Source organism: Chiloscyllium plagiosum, chromosome 22, assembly GCF_004010195.1.
Source record: "Chiloscyllium plagiosum isolate BGI_BamShark_2017 chromosome 22, ASM401019v2, whole genome shotgun sequence".
In the NCBI taxonomy this organism is placed as follows: Eukaryota; Metazoa; Chordata; class Chondrichthyes; order Orectolobiformes; family Hemiscylliidae; genus Chiloscyllium; species Chiloscyllium plagiosum.
In genome coordinates this window covers 26,793,658-26,809,970 of record NC_057731.1, presented here as the reverse complement: position 1 = coordinate 26,809,970, position 16,313 = coordinate 26,793,658, and the positions used below count along the sequence as shown (strand labels likewise).

The following is a 16,313-nucleotide window of genomic DNA, read 5'->3' as shown; positions in this document are numbered from 1 at the left end:
GAGCCAGATGGGCTTTTCCCCCCAACAATTGACATTGCTTTCATGGTCATCATTGGACTCTTACTTCTAGATATTTCAATTACATCCAAATTCTAGCATTTGCCATGGCAGTATTTGAACCTAGGTCCTCAGACCATTACCTGGGTTTCCAGATTAATACTTTAGCCATAATACCACTAGGCCATTGCCTCCACAAATTCCATTTGCTTTGTGCCTGCTCTTTTCACTAATCTGTGTCCTCCTGACATCTATTTTTACCCTCCCAAATGTACATTAAATTTCCAAGTTTCATGTGATCAGCAAACTTTGAAGTTATGCCTAGTTTAGTTTATGATTATATATATTAAAAGTGCAATGATCCTAAGATCAGCTGTATTGTGCCTGACATTACAATAATGACAACAGTGATTTGACAATAAAATCTTTACTCCATCTGCATAACTTAAGGGAATAAAATTCTGCTTGAATGCCCCATGATCCTCAAAGTTATTTAAATAAAGTTACTGAAAATTCCATGTCCTTCCTGATTGTGGTGGCCTGTTGACCCATGACCCATCCGAACACTTTATCTCCTTTCCATCCAATGGAACCATGACAATTCAATGGAGTATTTGACCTTCTCAATAAATACTTATACCATTGCCTTCAACTTGATCCTAACCAAACACTTGCTCAGCACCTTTCTGTGGAAGATAACTGACCATCTACTACACAAATCCACTAGTCATAACCACTATGCAGTATTTCTCTGTAAAAGCACATAATTTCTAATGTATTTCTGGGGATTCTAAGCCACAATTATCTGGATAATTGTGTAGGGGATAATAATACAAAGATTTATATGAAACATCTGAAAATATAATTTCAAATACGAATCACTCCAATAACCAGGTATATTAAAATATTACAGCCTTTCTAGTTGAAAAACTGAAACCGATACTCTTCATATTCCACTTTGAGTTTAGTTTACATTTAAACGTGATTCCACCAGTTGGTAATTCTCTTTAGTTTCTAATACCAAAATTCATTCGTGTTCAGAATTAGGTTTAAAATATATTTATATTATATTTAATTATGTTCAGTTAAAATGTTTTCAATAGTTATTTCACATCAAAGGTGATCCATCCACAAAACAATGAACATCTAACACTGTCCTTAAAAAAAAGAAAATCATGACCATGCTCCACATTTACCAGCATCTGAAAGAGACAGTACGAGTTAATATTTTGAATGTCAATCATCAGTAGAATACCAAACTCATTAGTTTACCTTTTGTGTTTGCCACAAATTATTTATTAACACTCTCTCCTTTGAGTATGAAACTTGTGGAGCCAGTATCACCTGAGAATCGATCACAAAAATCAAAACTCACATTTCATTGCATTATTGAGGAAGTGCTGCACCATTGGAGGGCCTGTACTTTAAGATGAGACTTAAAGCCCATGAAGCCCTAACTGCTCTCTCAGATGGATATAAAACATTCCCTCACACTACTTAGAAGAATATCACAAAAAAGAAATTCCTACTCAATGTCACATTGCTGTTGTTGGAAGCTTTCTGTGCAAAAAAACTGGCTGAAGTGTGCCTGACATTTCAATAGCAGTGAGCACATGTCAAAAGGACCTACTTGATTGTAAAACACTTTGGGACATTCTGAGGTTCTCAAAGGATCTACATAAATGAAAGTATTTCTTTTTCTTTTCAGATTCTGATGGGTCCAAAGTATTTTCCCAGAGTTGTCAGTATTTCAGATTTTCAACATTTCCAGTTTTTGTTCCTTTTATATCCACTACTATTACTCTCTATTGTACTGCACCTTAATATTTTCAGGAGAATCTTTGATGTGGATCAAATGTTCATAAATTATATTACTACAATCCGTACAGAATAAGCTGAACCACACAAAAGACTGGAAATTTTCAAAGTAAGTGACTTACAACCAAAACACCTTCAAGTTTTGTTTTCTGCAATCTTTTGCCATTGTTATAGATGGAATTCATCCAGATCAAGTCATTTCTTCAAATATAATCATTGGTAGCAGATCAAAATTGTGAACTCCATGTTTGAGAAAAATTGTCTTATTTCCTTAGACATACAAGCCATGCGTAAGCATGCTTTAAAATTTTTAATATTTAAGAAAACATTAAGAATTGAGAAATATAATTAAATTAGTAAATGGCTCAGCATATTATTTACAGCTACTTTCAGTCATTTGAGCCATTTTACTCACAGGAGAAGGACTAACCCTTGATTAAAATACTTATTTTCCATACTGAACCAATTTTTAATTGCATTGAGAAATCTGCAAAAATTAACACTTTTAAATATAAATAATACATTTTAATGGAAAGAACTACTGGTAGCATGATGGCTCAGTGTGAACCAGAGGCTCCACCTTTGGGCGACTGTCTGTGTGGAGTTTGCACATTGTCCCCATATCTGCGTGGGTTTCCTACGGGTGCTGCAATGTACTCCCACAGTCCAAAGATGTGCAGGTTAGGTGCATTGGCTTTGATAAATTGCCCATTGTGTCCAGGGATTTGCAGGATAGGTGGATTAGCCATGGGAAATGCAGAGTTACAGGGACAGGGTAGGTGGTTGGGTCTGGTTGAGATGCTGTTCGGAGGGTTGTAAGGACACAATGGGCTGAGTGGTCTGCTTCCACATTGCAGGGATTCTATGAAATACATTTTATTAATGCTGCCAGACTGTATTTGTTAGTGGAATATTTTTCATCTGTAATAATGCAAATTATTTCTTAGCAGAAATTTTGGTGCAATTTCTCAAGTGGAATCTATTCTCCAATGTATTTTTAGGGAAGTAATTTATTTGTTGGGACATACCTGTTTCCGTGACAATCTCAAAGAAGGAATGCTGCATTTTTTGTTGATGACACTTACACTTCTGATCAATTCTGGCAAATGTCATTCCTTTTTTCATATTTGAAAGGGAAAAAAAGAAATGAGCAGACTCTTTAGGTAATCTTGGAGCACCTTTTATAGCAGAACGCACATATCCATTACATTGGCATGCAGATTTACATTCCTTCTGAGGAGTTGATTTTTGTTCCCGAATGCAGTCGTTGTCTGTCAGAGATGCATCCAATGTTTTCTGATCCAATATGTTGAAATCAACTTTTTGTTTTGAGATTTCTGTGAAAGGAATGAGTTTGACTGTGCCATTGCCACCATCTGCTGATGATATGGAAGAAGTGCAATTTAGCTTGAAAGATAAAGTTGTTTTCTGCTTTAATCCATTGTTTGTAACAGAGCAAAGATCGACCAAAAAAGGTTTGTCTAAATAATATGTACTCTTAAAGCACTGTGGCAGGACATCAAAATGTGAAAAGGATATAGACGAGTGAAACTGCTGTGCAAGAAGGTGGGTTTTGTCACCGTTGTTGCTTAGCAGCAAGATTTCAGGATGCCTGCTATCAATTTTTAAAGAGCTTGGCCTGTCTTCTGTTGAATGTAGTGCTGAGCGAGGCTCAGAACACTCCACTGCAGCTGTATATCCATCACAAAGAAATTCATTGGCATTATCAGTGGGGGAATGAATATGTGCAATACCTTTACAACTCTTGAAATTTTTCAGAACTTTCACAGATCTGTCACGTGCTGCTGGATTTTTCTCATTGGGAGAACTACTGACAGTTTGTTTGGAAGTATTATTAACTGGGCTTATCAATTTTCGGGCTGTAATTGTAATGGAGGAAAACCCCTTCCTGGATTTGGTTAAGATTCTGTCTTTTCTCCAATGTGTAGTGGAGTCCAAAATGTTCTCCTCATCTGGCATTTTTGACAGTGGTGTGTATAGTGTTTTAACATTTGGCTTGCTTAATAATTGATGGGAGTGTCCAGGCTGGGTATGCTGTAAACAATTAGATGAAGCATAGGAATGATCTTTGCTTGCTTCCTCTCTGATTGCTAGGGTGATAAGAGCGGATGAAATCATTGCATTGTCTTTGCTGGATGTTACATACAGCTGAAAAGAAAAAGAAAATTGCAAATTAATCTACAGTAACATGGCAGGAACTATATAATTAAAGTGCTAAGATCCTTTATGCTAAAGTTGCTGTAATATTTTCTGTCCTAATTCCTTCTAATCGAGTGAAAATGAACATTAGCACTTTAACCCTACTAAATGAGACAAAATAGCACATATAAAATTGAAAGCTTGGTTCAGTTGCAGAATTGTGAGAGTTACGTTAATGCTCATATCTAAAGCTGTTGAGTCTCTTTTCATTCAGCTAGGTGGCATGCATTTACAAGAAATTCCCTTCCAAGATATCATACCATGTGAATGCAATTCAACATAAAGTCTACATTACTGAGGGATAATGTGTACAATGACTAATTGCACATTGGGGAGGAGTAACACTTAAAGATGTGTGTTTATTATACATTGTTACATATATTTTATGGTTATTAATGTAAACTATATTAAAGCAGGAAGCACCCAATGACAATTGAATGCAAATATCAAGATTAATGATTTTCCATGACATGTCCACTATACATTTTAAGTCACTCCTGATTCAGTAATTTTGCTTGCAATATTTTTTCAATAAGCACATTTTTGAAGGTGAACATAACTTGCATTTAGTACTGAAGCAATCTGTGTAATATTACTGTTAATACTTAAATCTTGCTCATTTTATTTTGTTAAGACTAATTCAGAAAATCTGATAGTCTCAAAAATCTGATATATTTTGCTTTACTTCTTTGGGTTTTTTAGTTGGTTTATGGATTTGCAGGATTCTCTCATTTCTAATAAATATGAACTATAATGATTAGTGAGTTTTGAGAAGATTTGTAGCTCGGGTTGAGGTTCTGGATATAGGTTTGCTCACTGAGCTGGAAGGTTCGTTTTCAGATATTTCATCACCATACTATGTAACATCTTCAGTGAGCATCTGGATGAAGCACTGGTGGTGTAGCCTGCTTTATATTTATATATTTGGGTTTCCTTGAGCAGATGATGTAATTTCCTGTGGTGACATCATTTCCTGTGATGATGTCATTTCCCATTCTTTTTCTCAGGCGTGTTAAATGGGATCGAAGTCAATGTGTTTGTTGATAGAGTTCTGGTTGGAATGCCCCATGCTTCTAGGAATTCTTGTATGTGTCTCTGTTTGGCTTGTTCTAGTATTGTCCCGGTCAAAGTGGTATCCTTCCTCTTCTGTATGTAAGGATACTAATGAGAGTGAGTCATGTCTTTTTGTGGTTAGTTGATATTCATGCATCCTGCTGGCTAGTTTTCTACCTGTGTGTCCAATGTAGTGTTTGCTACAATTCTTGCAAGGTATTTTGTAAATGACATTAGTTTTGCTCGTTGTCTGTATAGGGTCTTTCAAGTTCATTAGCTGCTGTTTTAGTGTGTTGGGGGTTTGTGGGCTACCATGATGCCAAGGGGTCTGAGTAGTTGGTAGTCATTTCCGGGATGTCCTTGATGTAGGGGAGAGTGGCTAGGGTTTCTGGATGTGTTTTGTCTGCTTTATTGGATTTGTTGCATAGAAATCAGCAGACTGTGTTCATTGGGTACCCATTCTTTTTTAATATACTGTGTAAGTGATTTTCCTCTGCTCTGCATAGTTCCTCTCTGCTGCAGTGTGTGGTGGCTTGTTGAAATAATATTCTAATGCATCTTTGTTTATGGATGTTGAGATGATTGCTTCTGTCAATATTTCAACATTGGACAAACTGGCAGAAAACTAGCCACCAGAATACATGAATATCAACTAGCCACAAAATGAAATGACCCACTCTCACTAGTATCCTTACATATGGAGGAGGAAGGGCACCATTTCGACTGGGACAACATCTATCCTAGGACAAGCCAAACAGAAACACACATGAGAATTCCTAGAAGCATGGCATTCCAACTGAAGCTCTATCAACAAACACATTGACTTAGGTCCCATTTACCAACCCCTGAAAAAAAGAAACAGGAAATGACATCACCACAGGAAATGATGTCACCAACCCAAGGAACCCCAAATATATAAATAAAAAATGGGGTACACCACCAGTGCTTCATCCGGAGGCTGACTGAAGATGTTACCTATTATGGTGATGAAATATCTGAAAATGAACCTTCCAGCTCAGTGAGCAAACCTACATCCAGAACTATAATCATTTTCTAATATTTAAATTGTCTGTTACTTTGTGCCTTAGCAATTGTAGTTTTGATTAATTAGAAACTTGAGGTCAAATGCACTATAGTTTTTCAATAAACCAAGTGGCACAATAAAATTCATGGCATGACTCTAAAAAAATGAAAAGGCACCATTGAAAAATGGAGAAGATTTCCAGTGCAGTTGGAAGATTCCATATGACCCGTCGCTTCCCTTGCATTAATGTCTCTTTTATTGCAATGTTGGCAATACTATTTCCGCATTGCAGTCCTGTTACTGCTTTTCACAACAACATAGCAGCCAGAGGCTGTGGTATTGTGCATCAGTCAGTTAACACACATGCAAATCTAAGCGAAATATTTGAGTGGAATATAAATGACTTTTAAATTTAAATGCCCCCAGAGTATTTTTGTCTGTAATTTGTGAAATTGCACTTTCTACAGCAGGACCACACAATATTCCCAGACAGTACAGACAGCCAATATTGAGGTACATTTACATGTGAACTACATCTTTGGCAATGATTCATTCACCAACTTTACCCCCGCCCCCACCCTCCCCCACTACCTCCATCTCCATATGAAGAATAAAAAGCTGAAAGTGATTATTATTAATATACAGCCTCTCAGGTCCAAAAGCAATTTAAAAAGTAATTCAGTGTTGACCACAAAAGAATTGCCTACCATATTGCATGGTAATAACATTGAATAGATATAGGTGCAGTGGTCTGACAGGGAAAACTTTCATTTGTTAGTCTTGGAATGCATGGAACATTTGAGAACTATTAGTTTTCGATGAAGATTTAAGTTTATTGCCAGTATCCTTAACTTGTTTGCTGACTTATTTATAAGTTTGCATTTTAGGTTACACAATTAAAACTACATATATATCTAAAATAAATATGGCATTTGCAAGGTCTCCGTGCTCTGCCCCTGAAATAGTACTGCCCCTGAAATGACCTTATGCTAGGAACCTGGGCACATAGTCGGCAGTCAAATGAAAAATCTGGCCAGTCTGTAGAGGGAAACTAGTCTGGGCTCCATGCACAGCATTTTGTCAAGTTGTGAAGTATACAGAGCTTGTGAGGGCACAGAGCAGAAAATGAGCTTGAATAGCTAAGAATTCCCAGTTCTCACTCAATTGAATGTTCCAATTGAACAATATTTATTGCAACTGCAGACTTGGAAAACATTCTGGGAAATTCTGAGGCAGGTTTGGAGGCCTGATGCCTGTCAGGTCAACCTGAAAGCTTACTGTCCGTTTTTCTTTTTTGATGTTTCTAGGAAATAGTGCTAATCGGATGTAACAGAAAGGAAAATCTCTCACCACTATTTTTTCTCAGCTTCTGTTAATGCTAAACATTACAGTACCTAGGGGTGGCACGGTGGTTAGCACTGCTGCCTCACAGTGCCAGAGACCTTAGTTCAATTCCCACCTCAGGTGACTCTCTATGTGGAGTTTGCTCATTGTGGACGGCACGGTGGCGCAGTGGTTAGCACTGCTGCCTCACAGCGCCTGAGACCCGGGTTCAATTCCCGCCTCAGGCGACTGACTGTGTGGAGTTTGCACGTTCTCCCCGTGTCTGCTCCGGTTTCCTCCCACAGTCCAAAGATGTGCAGGTCAGATGAATTGGCCATGCTAAATTGCCCGTAGCGTTAGGTAAGGGGTAAATGTAGGGGTATGGGTAGGTTGTGTGTCGGTGTGGACTTGTTGGGCCGCATGGCCTGTTTCCACACTGTAATGTAATCTAATTATAACTCTTTTTTTTTTCCTGAACCTTGCAAGAGTGGAACTCATGCGTCCTCTAACCATTCCGAATAACATGCTATCAAGGAGAAAAAGCCACAAGTCAGGCCACTGCCCCATTTCAAATAACTGAGAGTGAAAATCAGGTAGGACAGGAGCTTAATAGAGAAGAAAATAGATGCTTCTTCATCTTAACTAGTACTTAATTACAATATTTTCTACAAGTTACATGAAAGAAATGAAGGTTCTGACTTGAGTATTGTTCAAACTTATCAAATACAACACTGACAGAAACATTCAAATAAATGATCCTTAAATTCAGTTTTATAAGTTCATTAAGGTTTAAATCTCAAAGGTGATTTAGCTTCAATCACTGCCAGAAGTAACTTCATATTCATAAATCTGTCATGGTTGTTACTATGTTGCTTTCTGGGTACTATTCCTATACTAATGCAAAATTAACCATTTTTTCAATATTAAGATTTGTGCAAATATCAGGTGGAGAAAGGGGCAGTTTTTACAGAAACAATAAACAATATACTTTTAAATAAAAAATGAAACAATATATTTTCTGTGTATCAAGCCACCATCTTTGTTAATTACAAATCAAGGCATATCAGAAACTAACATCTAAAAAAAAGATAATCTGCTAAGCAATGACACAATCTTTCACTGCAGAGAAAATTGAGAATTCAACATCATCCAAAATTGATCTAGTCACTCTGAGTGCAGAAAGTCAAAAGCATCATCTTTAGAACCAAACTCCAAAGAGTCATATCTGCAGAGAAAATAAATTTATTTCCCAGTGCTGCAGTATTGCTGGAATTGGTTATTTTAGTACTGAAATGTAAAAGCTGTCAATAGGCTTGAGTTGAATTCACCCTTGATGTTCATCTATTTTCATGCCATTGCACACAATAAGGTGCTGATATGTCATCCGAAGTCAGAACAAATCCAAATGGAAACTGAATTTGGACCAAGATGAATCAGATTCTAAAGCTACTCTGGTATCCATTCTTAAGAATTAATCAGTTCCTATGGGCTTGATAACAGCTTTTCAGTGGAATATTCAGAGACTGAATTGGGGAAATGATAAACTAAAAAGCTGGTTCCCTCTGGTGTCTTTTCCAAAATGAGCAGGTATGATGCATTATAGCCAAATAGGAATGAACACTCTCATTAAATTGGTTCCTAGGATTAGCACATCCCAGAGCCTTATTAAAACTGACAAATTCCCCGAGTAGGGGAAACTGTAATCAGGACCACCAGGAAAATAGTGCATAGCTGTTCCTTATTTCATTAGAATTCCAGATAAATCAAACAGACAAATTTACTAAGTCGCTGGGGATGAGTGTGCTGGCAATTCCTGCAGATAGTAATTCACTTCCAACATACAAAACACAAACGCATAACTTTGGAAAGAAACACAAATTGGCCCTCCATGGATCCACACTGTCACTTTTTTTAAAACCAACAAGTAAATTTCATTGGAACACAATTTTGAAGTATTGCTCCATTTGAATCATATCAGATTTCCAATTTGGATGTAGTACTCATCTCTACAGCTTCACTTTATTGCCTCCTAGTTGTAGTATATACTTAATGGTAGAAAAGATGCCTAAAAGTATCTGCTTTTAAAGCTAAAGCAATTCCTCTGCTTTAAATTATCTCATGGAAAATATAAACATGTGTTGTCATTGGATACGTAGAGGCTGTTTTCCTTACAAACTCTCACAGGAATTCCCACAGGAATTGGTATATCCAGTTCATGGACTATTGTTAGCCTTCTGCTGTACTCAGTTGCCATGAAAGGGTAATCATTACCTCTTGTGAGCCCCTGCATATAGGCATAAACCGTCTCTGGTTGGAGGTAGTCTAGTGCTTCCCATACATATTCTCACTCTGATCCCATTACGAGTCTTGAAAATAGTCACAACTCCTCACTGAGAACTGTGGATTTTACCAAAGGAAACACATTTCACACAGTGATTTGACACTTTCTCATAGAGATGTATAGCACGGAAACAGACCCTTTGGTCCAACTTGTCCATGCCAAGCAGATATCCTAAATTAATTCACTTCCATTTGACAGCATTTGGCCCATATCTCTTCCTATTCATATACCCATCCAGATGCCTTTTAAATGTTGTAATTGTACCAGCCTCCACCACTTCCTCTGGCAGCTCATTCCATACACGCACCACCCTCTGCATGAAAAAGTTGCTCCTTTGCAGATGGGGTACTGGGCTAATAGATGGGGTACTGGGCTAATGGTCGGATACTTGGTAGTGTGGATGAGCAGAGGGATCTTGGTGTCCATGTACACAGATCTCTGAAAGTTGCCACCCAGGTAAATAGTGCGGTGAGGAAGGCATATGGCGTACTGGCTTTTATTGGTAGAGGAATTGAGTTCCGGAGTCCTGAGGTCATGATGCAGTTGTATAAAACTCTGGTGCGGCCGCATCTGGAATATTGTGTGCAGTTTTGGTCACCATACTATAGGAAGGATGTGGAGGCACTGGAACGGGTGCAGAGGAGGTTTACCAGGATGTTGCCTGGTATGGAAGGAAAATCGTATGAGGAAAGACTGAGGCACTTGGGGCTGTTTTCACTAGAGAAAAGAAGGTTTAGGGGTGACTTGATTGAGGTGTACAAGATGATTAGGGGGTTAGATAGGGTCGACAGTATGAACCTTTTCCCGCGTATTGAGTCGGGTATTACAAGGGGGCATAGCTTTAAATTAAGGGGGAGTAGATATAGGACTGATGTTAGGGGTAGGTTGTTCACTCAGCGAGTCGTTAGTTCATGGAATGCCCTGCCAGTAACAGTGGTGGACTCTCCCTCTTTATGGGCATTTAAGAGGGCATTGGATAGGTATATGGAGGATAGTGGGTTAGTGTAGTTTAGGTGGGCTTGGATCGGCGCAACATCGAGGGCCCAAGGGCCTGTACTGCGCTGTATTCTTCTATGTTCTATGTTCTTTTATATCTCTCCCCTTTCACCCTAAACGTATGCCCTGTAGTTCTGGACTCCCCCATCCCAGGGAAAAGACCTTGTCTATTTACCTTATCCATGTCCCTCATAATTTTATAAACCTCTATAAGGTCACGCCTCAGCCGCTGACATTCCAGGGAAGACAGCCCCAGCCTATTTGGCCTCTCTCTGTAGCTCTTTTTTATTCTCAATTTTTATTCCTCTAAGCAAAATTCTGTGGATGCTAAAAATCTGAAATAAAAATGAAAATTCTAGGAACACTTAGCAGGTCTGATAGTATCTGTGGAAAGATAAACAGAGTTAACATTTCATGTTTCAGAACTGATGAAAAATCACAATCTGAAACAATAAATCTGAAAACTGTTTCTCTACCCACAGACACTGTTAAATATGTTGAGTATTTTGAGAATTTTCTGTTTTTACTTCCTTGTTTCCTTTTCTTGCCATACAGTGACTCTCTGGACTGAACTGCTTGAGCTGTTTGATAGCACTGAACCCTGCACAAAGAGGTGGAAGGACCTGGCATGGTATTTGCTGGTGGCAGAACCAATATCCAATAGAGGATGATAGGCTGCCTTTCAAAACTGCCCAGTGAATCATTGGGCCAGCTGCTCAGCCTTCTTCCTAACTACACCAACATTAGTGGTTGCATTGCCAAAGTTGCAGGAGTGGGAAAAGTGTACCTACATACTGAGGCACCTTCAAAAGACAAAGCTTTTTCAGCAAGCTAGGGCAGGATAGGCTCCTCCTGCTTCTTGGATGCTGCCTGACCTGCTGCGCTTTTCCAGCAACACATTTTCAGCATGTCAGGCAGACCCTGGCAATCAAGTGTGGTGATGAGTGGTTTGAGGGGAAGGGTTTCTTATTTTAGTGGCAGTGCCTTAGTCACAGGGCCCATCTGTGGTCTCTGGAGTGTCCAATAAGGAGGGGTCTTGCACAGGGTTTACATGGCAGTCTCTCTATACCAATAAACAGTAGGGAGGTGGGGTGGTGGGAGGAGGGTAGTATCCCACTACACATATATTTTCTTCAGTTGGCAACAACTCTGGCAATATGCGATGGAAGTGGGAATTGATTTATTTTCTCTCCCAGCACATTCCTCTGTCATCCATATCAGCCCTCCCACTTTCCCCTCCAAAGTTATCAAGGTGCTAGTAAAATACACCGCTATCCTTCAATCCAAAGGTAAAATTGCTATAGTCTCACCAGACCATAGAACTACTCTCTCAATAGAAAGAGATGACTGGTGGTGGTTTAATCTGAGAGTCAACATGCCTCCAGCAAAGAGAAAAGTTAAGGAGAGTCCTTCATGGTACCTTCAGCCAGTACAGGAATTGAACACACACTGTTGGCATCACTCCGAATTGCAAGCCAACTGTGCAGCCGACAGAGCTAACCAACCCCATCCCTACTGCAGTACTAAATAACAAGAAAACTGTCTTGTGTAAAACATTTGATATGACCTATTCTTTTAATATATTATTGAGGCTGCTGACTTTTTCCAGCATGAGTGATCACCACCCAAACCACTGAAAATTGGAACATATCACCAGAAGCAAGTCAGCAATTTAAAACAAAATGGCTTGTTACTGTTCTATTAGTTACCTTTTATTTATACATTATAATACAGCATCATCAAGTTAGTCACAAGGTCACAAATTTAAAAGTTTTACAGATAATAATTGCAATGTTTTATTTTATGAGCTAATAATTTCTTATTTAGCTTTTACCTCAGATCTTGGTGCTCTGAAATGGGAGTGTCGAATAAAGAAACATGTTTTTGTGTTATTCCCAGTTTCTTCTGACAAAGCTGAAAGATATAATAGGTGCAGTTTTCCAAGTTTTATTTAGAAGTGTAAGAATAACTTAATTTGCTATTCTACAAAATAAACTTTGAATACGTAGTAGCATTAAGAGCAAAACATGATATGCTTTGTTTCTGTTTAAGTTATTAAAAGAAGCTGAATGGGTTCTTGAGTCAAACACACGTTTTCATCTTTGACTTTACATTTGCATTCTAATGTGTCTACACTTACTGAACTAGGTTTTCAAGGGACTATTGATCAATGAGGAAAATTGTCTTATATTTAGGGAACGGTAAAACCACTGAAATGTTTTTGATTTCATACTAATGCAGGGCTAATAGAGATGTATTTCATAGATAACCCAATGTTACGTTTGTGTACATGAATGAACAGAGAATTTGACAAATGGCAGCACAGTAGCCGGAGTCAAGAACTGCTATAACAGATTCAAAAATTAAAATAGAAATAGTGACCAAATATACCGTAATGCAATGTCTTGATATTCGGATGGTGCAGCATGCTGACGTATCAGTATACTGTCTGCATCAATTTAAGACTAATTTGAATTGCCATATGGTTACAGTCAAGCTGCAAGAAGCAGGAGGGAAAAGAAACAGAGGGTACACTGACAGCTAGTTTACCCACCTCTTAGTAAACAGCTCAGGAACATATGTGAAACAGAATTAGCCAGTCTATTTGCTTGAGGGTAAAATCTCTTACTTCAATGGAAAAAAAAGAGAATGTGGGAGTCTTCATGTTCAGTGACTAATTAATGAAATCCCAAAGACAGCTGACTTTGAAATCCGATTTCTGAGAATATAATTTCATTAGCACATTGTTAATTACAGAAAAGAACGAACATTCTTCCATGTTCAATAAAAATAAATATTCCACCTCCATAGGCGAGCAAGTGCAGAGAAATTGAGACAAATCTCAAAAAAGGAGAGGTCATTTATATGGGTACACAGATTTAGGATGACAAGTAGAAAGATTAGACAGAACATAAGGAGATACTGTTTCACCAAGGCTGTTTGGAATTTGCTACCCAGTTTGGTAGTTAAGCAGAAAACTCAATTCATTCAAAAGGAACCTGGATCTACACCTGCACTGTAACCTGCAAAGCTAAGGTAGCCTGTACCAATAAATCATGGAATAAATCCAGTAATATTTGGAAATGAAGTATTTGGGAGTGTATTTTGAGGTATCAAGACGAATCAGTAACAGTATGTCTCATTTGTTCAGTTTTTCTGTTGGGTTAACCCATAACCAGCTCAACCACTCTCTCCCATTCCTGCAACTCTCACTTAGTGGTCAGACAAAGTGTGAACCACTAGAATCGAGTCACAACAGAGAAGAGTTTGAGGAACATTGGCATAGAACCTCACTAAATAATTCTTAGGTGAAATGTGATGCAGCCAAGGCACCAATGAGATTGTACATTGCTGCACAGGACACATTCATTGGTGCAAGATTCAGTTAGGTTCCATCCATCCATAAATCAGATAAAGTGCTCTTCTTCCCATCTCCGAACACAAAGCAATCCTGCAAATAACTAAGCATCAGATTCACAGGTACCATTGCTTGGTGTCAACTTTTGTCTTACTTTTCAGCAGAAATGAAAAAGATAACAGGAAACTAATGTGGAAACAAAATTTATTTATATGGCTGAAAACTAAAATGGCAACTTAAGATTCTAACATTGAGCAATATACCCATGTCAATATCTTTATGCAAGTACAAATTTTCACACACCCTTTCTTTCTCTATCTTCTGGCACTTCTATTATTGTAACCCTCTTGGCTCTGTGTCTTCAGCAGTGATTGATGCAGGCTGTTCAAGTTTGTGCTGTGATTGCTAAGAAGGTCTTGGCATCTGGTTTTGGAGGCTGAGGGACCCCCAACAAAAGCAGTGACAAATTTGGTAATTGGGCCAGATTACTGCTTAGGGGGCACAGATTGGCAGTGGAGGAGTTGGCATTGAGCCTAGTCCCCACTTCCATGTCCTGTTTTAACTCTATTATAGCCCAGTTCTATTTCCATGCTGACAATAAACTACACAGCACATTGTTATGGATTGATGAGATGACCAAGGCCAGAGTGCCAAGATTTCTAGTTAAAATAATGGTGCCATTCATAGGGTGATATTTAATTTCCTACCCTGAAGCAAGATGGGTGGTGGGATGGTGGTTATGGGGAGATAAAGTTCCATTTAACAGTCAGGAGAGAGGGAGGTTCCAGCAAAAAATGTCCACTCCAGGGTCTTATCCCACTGACATTGGTATTCATCAGCAATGGTGGGTGAGGGATTTGTGATATGAGAATGCCAGTAAACAATGCTGATACTATTGCTTGTTGGCTCCGAGCCAGGGTCCTTTGCTCAGAACACTTAGTGGGTGATTGAAGGACCTGCCATCAGGGGTTGGTTGCCTCTCTGAGCAGCTGTCATGCCCTTTGCTACCCATTCTCTTCAGCTATTCTATGACTCAATCCGTCTTGCAACTCCCACCCTGTAAAATCATTCATCTATGGTTTGGGCCCCTTGGCAATTGTGGGCCTTATGTTAGTGTATTGCCAGCCTATGTCACTGCTCCCCAGTGACAGTAGCAAGCAATACACAGTTGTTGGCTTCAGGCAGTCAACAGCCCTTAAGGTTGCAGAATTTTTGAACCTGAGATTACCGATCCTGGTTAAAGCCTGTCACTGCCTAGCAGGTCTATCCAAAGGAAAAAACATAACAACTCTCTAATTAGCAGGTAAGACATTCGTATTTTAAATACCACTTGTGGTGTGACTGCCATTGATGGTGGTCTAATTGCAGTTGTTTGATTGAGGTGTGTGATGTTCTATGTAGATGGCTATTCTTTTCAGAGATAGAGACATCATCACAAAAACTTGTGATATCAGAGCACTCCTGTTTAAATGGATTCCTCTAATCTCTCTGCAAGCATGTACAATACAACAGTACATTGTATATCCTATGAGGTTGCTGTAGCAGTATCCACTTCATTGATGATCCCTGAGGAACAGCATCTACATTCAGATGTGCAGAACTTGGATTATCCTGTTGCCTCTGACATAGATTATCCAGTGTTCTTCGTATCTCCACCATCTTCTCTTGCTCAATTTTGATGTGCAAATTGCCAGGTGAAAATCTAGCTAGTGTCTGGTTTGCATGGTGTACCAACAGAGTCTGAGACATTCTCTGAGAAGTCACCATTGTTCTCACCCACAACTTCCTACAGATTGCCGTATGGCTTTATTGGAGATTAAAGACTTGAATTAGAACTGCCAAAATGAGAATGCTTTAACTGCTCATTAGACACCCGAACATATTTCACAGCCTGTTTAATCAAGTCAACACTAGTCAGTGATGTGTGCATTGAATTCTCTGATCTTTAATTCTATCACTGTGTGAGGATCCCTTTTCCAGCAGTCAAGCATGCCAAGAGTTTGCTAATGTCCAGCACAACCTCTTCTATAGTTGTTGATTGTGAGATGGCTAGAGGTCCAGATCTGGTGCCTCCCTCTCACCTTCATGTACTCATTTGTAGCAAGGGAGAGAAGAGTCTGCCAAGCGAGAGTAGCGGCATATTAGAATGGACGAACAAAGAGCATTTATTGAGGGGAACGATG

The 16,313-nt window shown here is 38.8% G+C and overlaps 1 protein-coding gene across 2 annotated transcripts in view; it reads right to left on the bottom strand.

Moving 5' to 3' along the window:
- Positions 1-16,313, bottom strand: part of c22h10orf90 (chromosome 22 C10orf90 homolog) — a 219,333-nt gene that overhangs the window by 59,912 nt on the left and 143,108 nt on the right. For both annotated transcript variants that reach the window (XM_043712607.1, XM_043712608.1), the window contains exons 4-5: positions 12,607-12,686; positions 2,844-3,984 (exon numbers count right to left, since the gene is read on the bottom strand). In XM_043712607.1, the coding sequence (XP_043568542.1) occupies positions 2,844-3,984; positions 12,607-12,686 (1,221 nt within the window). The remainder of the gene's footprint in view (positions 1-2,843; positions 3,985-12,606; positions 12,687-16,313) is intronic.